Raw genomic sequence first — 10,666 nt, forward strand, 5'->3', positions numbered from 1 at the left:
TGCCTGCTACACACACAGAGCAGAGCTCAGGGTGCCTGCAGCAAAGTCCCCTGCTCCTGGAATCATGTTCCTGCTCTTCATAGCCCTCACTGGGCTGCTGCTCCTGCTTCCTTTGCTGGGGATCTTCTTCCCTTACTGGTGGCAAGACCTGACCATGTGTGTGGCCACCATCCGTTTAGGAGTCAGGTGCCTTGTATGCTTTATCCGCCGCCCAGCATTCACCATGCTTGACATGTTTTTGGAGAAGGTGAGAAGACATCCCAAGAAACCTTTGCTGCTCTTTGGTGACCAGGTCTTTACCTACCAGGACATAGACCGCCTCAGCAGCAAGACAGCCCGGGTACTGCAGGGAAGCTTGGGGCTGACAGAGGGGGACTCAGTGGCTGTCTTTCTGATGAACATCCCTGCCTATGTGTGGGTCTGGCTAGGGCTGGCGAAGATTGGCTGTGCCATGGCCTGTTTGAATTACAACATTCGCTCCCAGTCCCTGCTCTATTCATTGGTCTCCTGTGGGACCAAGGTGCTGCTGACCAGCCCAGGTGAGTGCGGCTTTCCTGTGTCCCAGGGTGAACACATGAATGGGGTTTGCTACATCTCAAGGTGAGGACCCTAGGTGAGTGAATGAGGGGGTAGAAAACTATTCCATGGAGTTTCTGGCAGGATTGGCACCAAATGGGCCAGGGCATCAGGCTTCCTGGTGAGACTGGTTTCTGCAGTAAGGGGTGCTCACTCACATGCATTAACACCCACGCAGTGATTTATCAATGTTCACAGGAGGAAGTTCTCCCAACCTGTCAAAGGGCTCTTACCGAAGCCTTCTCAGGAACTAGGTGGGAATGATGGAAACAGAGGGCAGGAGAAACTCAATTTGCGATTACTTGGCATCTCTGGATGACTGTTTTCCCAGATGCCAAGAACACAGTCACATCTCCTATGGTCCCTGGCTCTGATTCATTGGACTCCACTCCTGTCCCACAGTTAAAGATAGAACACAAGAGTCCTCCTTCTCAGCCACCAGTCCCATTCTAATCCACTGGATTATCCCATCTTCTTTACCCTTTGACTGATTACCCACCTTGGCTCTAAGGTTAGCAGCCACGTCTTTACAATCTCTCTGTCTATAGGTACCTTCCCAGACCTCAGTTCACATCAACCCCTGTCTTGGAACCCCAATACATGACAGCTAGGCACTAACCTACTTGCAAGCATATGACTACCCTCTCTTGGGGGATCCTGCACAGGCTTTCCTCTGGCAGAGGAGAGGTTAATAAAGTTATTTACTCAGTAACTAGATCATAGTGCAGCGGGAGAGAGATACACTGAGTCACTGCTAGAAACCCGGCAGTTTGAACTGCAGGGGTAGTGTGTGTGTGTGCATGCATGCATACATACATGAACACACACTTCAAGTCCATGGGAGGGAGAGTACTTTTGTGTTTGTGTGTGTTGGGGGGGAAATGTATTTGTATGTGTCTATCAGCATGTGTGTTTGCCTATGTGTGCTTCTGTAAATGCCTTTATGTTTAAGAGCCTCCATTTGATTCATATGCAGTGATTTACATATGTCTGTTTAAGAGCATGTAGAAGAATTTGTTTATGTCTGTGTACAAGCCTGTGAGTTTGTATGGATTTATATACTAGTATCTGTGTATATTTGTACATATGTGGGTTTGTGTATTTTTATGTGTATTATGAAATTATATCTGTGCGTGTTTGTGCATGTGTGTGATGAGTGCATGGATGTTTGTATTTATGGGCCTGTATTCTTTGATGTGTGCATGTGTGTGTATATGTGTGAATGTGTGTTTGAGTTCTGTATTTGCGTGTGACTGTGTCCATGTAAGGGGCCTGTGAGGATTTGTGTACATCTTGCATGTAAATTTGTGTGGAATTGTGTGTGAATATATATAGATATCTATATAGATATAGATAGAGAGATTGATCTATATAGATATATAGAGATATCGATATAGGTATCTATAGATATATCTATATAAATCTCTATCTATCTGTATCTATCTATCTATAGATAGATATCTACCTATATAGATAGATATCTACCTATATATATCGATATAGATAAATAGGTATCTATATATAGAGATATACACATATATCGATATCTATATATCTAGCTATATATAGATATATAGGCAGACAAGGTTCTTTGGGTAAATCTGATATCTTTTATTAGACCAACTCAAATAGTTGGAAAAATTCTTCTTTGGAAGCTTTTGGGTATAAATACCCTTTGTCAGGCTGAGGAAGCATCTGCAGTTGGTGTGTGCTCTTCCTGGATGGAATGCATAGTAAAGAAGCCAGAGGCTGGTATGCATGCAAGAAAGCCAATCAGTGAGGATATAAATTGAGGAATGAGTGGGTGAGAGACAGGCATGTGGGGAGGTGGGGGGCGGGGGCAGGGAATGAATATATATATTCATTTTTGAGTGCATCTTTGTGCATACATGTATCTATTTGGGCAGGTTTGTTTTTATTTGTACATGTATGTCTGTGTGTGTTAGTGCATGCATGTGTATATTGTGGTGTGTTTGTGCATTTGCATGCATGTATTTGTATAGTAGTTTTTTTGTGTGTCTGTAAGCATACACATGTGCCTCCTGCTAGGCCTTCATGGTGGTGTCATATCTCACCAGCAGTTGGTGGTAGGATCCTAACAACAACTTCCCTCCTTAAGGTCCAGCTTCAATGCATGACTCAAGTCCTTCCCCACAAAACTGGGAACAATAGCACCAATAAACCTGCACAGAGATTGACCAAGTATCACAGGCAGCAAGCACAGCTTTGACTCCTGGGTCAAGGACTGAGAGAAACTTAGGCACCCAGGGCTGACTCACCCAGTGCTGCAGAATTTGAGCCCATCCCTTCTAAATGGCACCGGGCAGCAAGGCACAGCCTGACAGAAGAGTTATGTTTATGTTATGTGCATGCATCAGTAAAAACGTGTCATTAAAAAAAAAAAAAAAAAAGTATGGCTGTCAGTAAAAAGCTCACAGTAGGTAAAATTTCCTTGGGCTGCCAACCACGATCCAAGCCCTGCAGCCTTAAACTGCTGCACTCCTGCTCTTTGGGAACACTACACAGAACTGGCTGTTTGCGTTCTGCTTTCTTGGCTCATCAGGCTGCTGGGCACTGACAGAACATGGACAGAAGCACAGGGACAAAAGGCCTTCAGGCAACTCGTAGCATACCATAGAGACACCCACGCATTAAATTCCTCTCCTTAGCTCAGGTGTGTTTCATTTCTGCAGCTTGTATGAAGACAAGGCTGGAGGAAGACAGAAAACCCAGGGCACCAGTCCTCTCACTTCCGTACAAATTCCACAAGGAGCATTTGAGAAACAGCCCTTTTTTTAGATACAAGGTTGCTTCCTGACATTGTGGCTTTCCTTTGAAGTCCCAGTTGTGAGAGGCACGACTATAGCTGTGTGATCAATCCCTTTTTTGGTTTCATGTTGAACCAATAATTGGTGGGGAAAAAAAGTTTGGGGACAACTTGAAACAATCTTTCAAAAATTTTTCCACTGACATCAAATACAAAGGCAAAGAATATTTTCAGGTTGACCTGACACATTTCATTTGACCTCAGGGGACAGATTTCATGTAAGTATTGACTTATCTAGCCATTTTGTGTAACCAATTTAAAAAAAAGAGGTTGGATTTGAACAGTTACACAATCTTATAACAAAAACATCAAAACGTGTCGTTTTTAAAAGTGCTGATATTTAAACATTTTGAGTTTCCTAAAGTTTTCCTCATTTCCCCCCACCAAAAATACTTTTCTAAATTCAAGCTGAATTCGCAAGTAGTTTTCATCCCTTTAAAACTGGATTTTTCAGCTAATTTATTAGTCATGGGGGAAAAAACAACAACAGCTCAACTCATGAATAAATTTTTCACTAGAAACTGGCACTGAAATAGGAAAATTTGGCTTCTTGTTTTGAGGATACTATTGTGATTATTAAGGTAAAGGAGCTCTGCATCCCTTGTGCCGCACAGCGGATGGCCAGAATGCTGTCCAAGGAGCAGGAGACTCTGGTTTGGTAGCTCTTCTGCCAGTCTGTTTGGTGACCTGAGGCAAGTCATTAGTTGTCTAGTTGTCTCAGGTTTCCCATCTGTAAAATAAGGATGATGCTGGTCTCCTTTGAAAATCTCTGGTCCCCTCTCCAGACATCATTTTAGTACTTAACCTAATGTCTATTTAATGCAAAATAGAGAAATATCTGTTGCTATATGGGTCAGAACCCAGGAATCATCACATCCAGGAGACTGCCCTAACCACTAGGCTACACAGTAATACCTACCTTTTTGCTTTCACTCCTGCTCTCTTGGCTTCGTGACTTGGGTACCCAATGGCTTCGCTTCAACAGGAGGAGCAGAGGGGTCAGCAGCCCAGCCTAACTCATGCCTAGGTCACCTATCTGGGAGTGGTGGATTTAAGTCCTCTCAGTGAGGAGGACGTATCTCCCACTTCACAGGTGAGTGCCAGCTACTAGGCTTTTAGATAAAAGGTGGGTGGCAGCACCAATACAGCTGACTTTCTCTTAAAAGTGAGTAGCCTCAACTGCATTTTTGAAGGGAGAGTGTCTTTGCTGCTATGTGTTAGGCTGGTTCAGAGCACACCTGCTAAAGCAGGCCCCTCAGGGGCAGAAGGGGATACATCTTATATCTGCATCCTGATCTGGCTTGTGTAGGAGGTGAGCCATAAGCTGCTCAGACTAGGGCAGTTTGGACATGCAGAACCAGCACTCTTAGTTCCTGGAAAGCTTTGTATTAAACCAAGGGGAGTGCCAAGTGAGATCAGTCGTCTGCAGGCTCTAGGCACAAGCTGTCTGGATTGCTGTGGTGCTGCAGCAGCCCCACCTAAGTCCTCTGCCTGAACTGTCCCCCTGGGCCTTACAACTGAGACAGAAAAAGTATGGAAGGGCAAACTGAGGCATGGGTTTTTATCCAGTTCATGCTGTGGGTTGGTGGCACAGCTAGGGATAGAGTCCAGGTTCTCCCAGCAGGGTTCCTCTCCTGATTAGATAGGTAAGTTCAACGGCAGATTCAAGGGCAGGGCACGCCTTAGTGCCGTTGCATCCCCACTGATTCCTGTGCCACCAAAAATTTAAAACTGGAAAGGGCAGCAGCATTTCTATTTAGGCAGCAGTGAGGAAGTAAATTTACTACGTGGCGCATTAAAATCTACCTGATTTCTTCCAAACTCTTCATTCCACAGGTGTTAATGACCCTCTCTCCTTTTTAATGGTCTTGATGTTCCATTAATCAAGCTTGCCTTTATTATGCAATTCTGCTGTCTGTTAACTGCTCCTAGTAATGTAGCTCCTATTTCACAGTCCTACTGAATGTTTTTAACTCTTCCCAATAAAATTATATTTGTTTTTGCATCGATCTTAAACTGAATAATACAGCCCTAGGCCCCTACCATATTAATTTATTTTTACTTGGAGAAAAATGTGTGTTATGTTATATGTGAAGATGCACATCACCATGTGCACCACCCTTTCCAAAATCATAAATCCGCCCATGGGTGACTTCCTATTTAGTTCAGTTAGATTCTTGGCACTTTATAATAGCAATGAAACACTGCAGAATGTCCAGATTACTCTGCTGAGGGATTTGAAAGCTCTGACCTGCTTTGATTTTATAAGAGTTTAAGGCAAGATGGATCACTTTGCCTAAATCCTGTATAACACAAGCCAAATAATTATATGGTTATCAGGACAAACTTCCAATCAACTTATCTTGCAGTCAGCACTTTGTAAATAACTCTCTCAATGCTACTGTCATATTTTCTCTAAATGTTCTTAACCTTGAGAAAGTTAATCATATACCCAGGCAAGCTATCCATGATATAAGGCTTTGTGCTCTGGCACCAGCCATGTGGGTTCAAATGCTAGCATTACCTAGTGGATTCTGAGCATGTGATCTGAAACCCTTTGTTACTTGGTAATCAGCCCTTAGAGAAAAAGTCCCATATAAATGCCTAAGAGAGAGATAGGCTTGTGTGCATTTGCAGTTCTGGGACAAAGTGCAGTTTAAGTATCTATGACTGTGGTTAATAATCACCTTTCAGATCAGATGAGAGTGAGAGAGATAAGGATCAGTAAAATGGGACATCTATGGAGAAAAATAGAGAAGTAAATAGCTCCCCCTTAGCTGTCAACTGAAGTAAGCTGGAGCTAGGTCAGCTAGCTCCCAGGATCTCTTTGTCCTCTGGCATGAAGCAGACAGAAAAGCATGCTGTTTGGCATGGTACTTTACACCCTTTCATTTTCAGCACCTGGGGAGAAAAGTGTGCCAGGCACAGACAGAGACTGTCTCACCAAGCCCCTTAAACTGACCCAGCTATTCTGAGAAGATACAGCTGTGAGTACTTTTATCAACCAAGTGCCATTAGGCGTGCAGGAATCTACCACCCTGGATCAGCACATTCATTCCCTCTGGTGTGCAGTCTCTAACGCTGGCAGGCACCAGGGACAGACATTCAGAAAGCCAGAGCCTGAATTGATGCAATCTTTGCAGGGTCATCTAACCCACAAAGATTGAACTGATTTGCAAGTGCACAGACATTTGCTCTTTATTTAGAAAATGCAGACACATGCAGTGGCTCAGACTAGGAGCTGGGGAGTGCTAGGGAAGCCCTCCCTTCCCATTGCAGCAGCTGCAAGGCTGGAGGGAAGCTGACCTGGGGGTGTATGGCCAGGCCCCCGCAGGGGCTAAGTATGATTGTGGAGGGGTTTAAACCACCACCGTAGCCTGTAGGGACCCCAGCCAGGCTGTGCCTGGAGGGGTAGGGGGGAAGCAGCCCTTGCTCTACCCTGCCCCAAGTGGTGCCATGGCTGCAGCAACTAGAGACAAGGGGGGCAGAACAGCTACCCCAGCCCTGGGTGCTGCGTAGGACAGGGGGTCTGGCAGTGGCTTCTGGGCTCAGGGCCCGCCAGTGCCTTCGAGCTGACCTGGGAAGCCAGCTCCCCAGCCAGCGCCTGCCTGTGCTGCCAGGCCAGTGTGTCACACAGCCAGGGGGGCTGAGAAAGGCCCTGCCCCCACAGGTCAGTCCCACTGGGCCCTTCCCAGCAGGCTGGGGCTCTGTGACAGCCCCACTTAGCTTGGGTGCAGGGAGCCACGCAACGCCTGTGGCCCCAGCCTGAGCTGCAGCCAACTGGAAAGGGCCTGCCCTGGCAGCCTAGCCCAGGCTGGCCTCTCTGCCTCTGTCCTCAGCAGCACTCACAGGCCACCTGCAGCCCCAGCCACTGGCAAGGTGGATGGTGGGGACATGGCTGACTCTGGCCATGCTCCCTCCCCTGCTGCTGGAGTGGGGGAATGACTGACAAGGGCCTCAGTCCCCAGTAGGGGAGGTGGGGACAGGGGGGAATAAGCCCCTTCCCTGCTCCAAACTTTGCCTCAGGCTAGAGAGCAGAGGAGAGCCCTGCTCTCTGGAGCCGACAGCCCAACCTCACCCAGGATTGCAAAGCATCTGGGATGCTGGGGGACTCTAATTTAACTTAAACCAGGAAGGGGTCTGGGACAGAAGTTGCATAAACCGGTTTGACCCAAACCAGTTAAGTCTGATACTACATTCAACCAAGTTTATCTTAAACCAATTTTGGCCATTTTAAAGCTGGTTTATGTGCACTGAACTTATGCTTTGTTACAGGTTTAAACCAGTTTCTGATCACTTAAACTGGTTTATGTGTAACTTCTGTCCCTAGCCCAGAAGCTGTGGATAACCTGTCTTCAAGCCCCAGGAAAGTTTCCTGAGAATCCCGTAAGGTTAGAGCACTGATTAGTTCTACCGGATACTTTGAAGGCTGCTGTAAAGATAAGTGAGATATGAAGAGATAAGCAGATAAGTGCAAGCTCAGGCTTTTTCCTTCCTGGCAGCTCCTCTGCTAGGAGGTAAGTACTGTAACTTGTAATTCGGTTTTGAAATTGAATGCCGCTCAATTCACAAAAGTTCTGGAGGGGTTCTTTGAGTCCAAGGAGGGGTATCTTGAATCCAAAAAGGTTGAGAACTACTGGATTAGCGGTTAGTTTATTTCTGCAAGGTAGGCTAATAAAATGAATGCAGTCAGAACTCAACTGGTGTCAATCAACATCAGCATTGAAGGCAGTGGGCCAGGTCCTCTGCTAGGGTATATCAGGGTCACCCATTTGGAATCAGTGAGTCCCAACTCTGCCTAGTCTGCAGCAATCCTTCCGTGCACAAAACATGTGCATTGCCTCTATTTGGCATACAAAAACCTAGAACTCTTGGTTCCAAAATGATACCTTTTATTAGACCAACTGGAAAATGGCAAGAAAATTGTCCTTTTCTTGCCATTTTCCAGTTGGTCTAATAAAAGGTATCATTTTGGAACCAAGAGTTCTAGGTGTTTGTATGTGTTTTTATCTCAGACCAACACGGCTCCCAAGTACACCCTTGCATCTATTTGTACATGCTTGTATGTTTGTATATGTGTCTGATGTATGCCTGCATTTTTGTGTAGACATATATCTGTGTGTGGGTTTATGGGCTGATAAATCAGGGTGTGTACACCTGTTTGTGAGCATTTATGTTTGTGTTCCTGCATTTGGATGTTTGTGCTTACACTTGTGTTTTGTGTGCATGTGTAGGTCTGTATACATATGTCTGACTCTGTACATGTTTGCATCTGTTTGTGCAGCTTAATGTTTTGTGCATCTGCTAGGACCTGTGCCTGTGCATGTAGCTGTCTGTGTGTGCCTTTTGTCTATGGATGATTGTGTCTTTGTGGAACTGTATTTGCGTGTATACGTTAGTGCTTGCACTGGGGGAGGGGTTATCTATGTAGGCTTGTGGATGTTTGTATGCTTATCAATCATTGTGTGTATTCCTATGTCTATGATTATTTGCTCTTGGCAGAGCCCCTACATTTCTGTGCATGTGCTTGATCTCTTGCTTATGTATGTGAGCTTCTGTCTGTGTGTGTGCTTGTGTGTCTGTGTGGCTGTCTGCAAGGACCTTTGTGTGCTTTACGTTTGAAAGTGTATGTGCCTGTGTGCATGTGTAAAAGTGTATGGGCTATGTGTGCCCATAAAAAGCTGACATAAGGGATTCTCAAAGGTGAAACTTGTGCTTAATTCTCCCTTCTCTCCTTCAGATCTCAAAGCTGCCATTGAAGAAATCCTGCCTAGTCTACAGGAAAAAAGGATTCGGGTCTATTACCTGAGTGCTGAGTCCCCTACCCAGGGTGTGGAAGCCCTCCAAGGGCAGATAGAGTCTGCCTCAGCAGAACCGCTGCCTGTTGACCTGCGAGCCAAGGTGTCTGAGAAATCCACATCAGTATACATTTACACGTCAGGCACCACAGGTGAGGAAAAATGTGTGGCAAGAATATTCCACATCTGAATATGTGTGCACAGCTAAGAGCTAAGGGTTTGGGAGGTGGAACTTATGAGTGGCTTCACAGGAAGAGAACTACCCTCTTAGAGCACAATGGCTCACCTGGGTGACAGGCCCTTGATCTATGCTATAGCTAATCAGGAAATGCTTTTCTCCATATGGACATTCTCAATGAAAACAAGAACAATTCATTTTTATTTTAAATTGCCAAAATATTCCCTCAACAATTTAAATATTTGTATGCTTTACATATTTCAGTGGTCATAGTTGAATATTTCAGTATTATCATGGCATCTCAAGGGATCTATAGTTTGGTATAATGGGCTTCCAGTTTTATCTATATACTCCCTTTCTCTCCCCCCTTTATGGGAGGCCTTGGCTGTGTTGTATCATGGGAAATATAGGCCAACTGGGGAGCTTATCTGATACAGCAGGATTTTTAAGTGTATGGCCCACAGACTGGATCTGGCCCACAGAACTGCTCTATCTGGCTTGCTAGGCTACCAGTAAGCCACTGGAAGTTGGGGGGCATTGCTGGGAGGGGAGTGGTACAGAATCCGGGGCTCTTGGGCCCCAGTGGAGGTGGTGATCAGAGGTTGGAGGGCAAATGAAAGCAGATACAGCCCAGCTTGCCCTCTAGCCACTTCCCCCATTGCTACTACTGTGACTCTAGCTCCTTAGATGCTGGCCTTGCCATGTGGCAGGAGCCACATCTGTGACATGGTTCCCCATGCTGCAGTTGGAGCTGCCACTGATGTGTGCCCTGGGGTGGATCTGGCCCATAAGAAGTCCCTTGGTCTGGATCCAACCCAGGGCACAAGTTGAGTTTGAAACCTCTCCTGTAAAGGAAAAAAACAGAGGCAAATGAACTGCAGCTCCCAATAGGCATCACACTGGTGGTTCATGTCCTGAATGTCAGAGGGTGCCAACCTGAAGCCAGTGTATGTGCATGCCTGGATGCCCTTGTCATCCAGTATTGTCATCCAGTGGCACCTCCAACTGCTGTCAGGGCCCCGTTAGTTGGGGTACGCTGCATCCACCTATTGGGCTAGTCCCAGAGAACCAAGGATCAGGAGTTCAGAGATTTGATGTTGCATAAATTCTATGAGTCTCCCAATCTAACAATTTTGAGCCTTTTCTCAACCTTATAAGGTTGAGCCTTTTCTCAACCTTATAAGGTTGGTGAGTCTTTATTTGACAGTGCAACAAAAGGAAATAGTCCATATATATTCAAGAGATCTTCAGAAAAGGACCAGGTCCCATGCTAGAGGGAAAGAACGC

At 45.6% G+C, this 10,666-nt stretch overlaps 1 protein-coding gene across 4 annotated transcripts in view; it reads left to right on the forward strand.

Moving 5' to 3' along the window:
- The window catches only part of SLC27A5 (solute carrier family 27 member 5), a 49,864-nt gene continuing 39,198 nt past the window's right edge, over nt 1-10,666 (forward strand). For all 4 annotated transcript variants that reach the window (XM_025208708.1, XM_025208707.1, XM_006027478.3 and 1 more), the window contains exons 1-2: nt 1-539; nt 9,144-9,353. In XM_025208708.1, the coding sequence (XP_025064493.1) occupies nt 65-539; nt 9,144-9,353 (685 nt within the window). In that variant the 5' untranslated portion in view covers nt 1-64. The remainder of the gene's footprint in view (nt 540-9,143; nt 9,354-10,666) is intronic.

This window comes from Alligator sinensis, unplaced genomic scaffold (genome assembly GCF_000455745.1).
Source record: "Alligator sinensis unplaced genomic scaffold, ASM45574v1 scaffold496_1, whole genome shotgun sequence".
NCBI lineage: Eukaryota > Metazoa > Chordata > Crocodylia > Alligatoridae > Alligator > Alligator sinensis.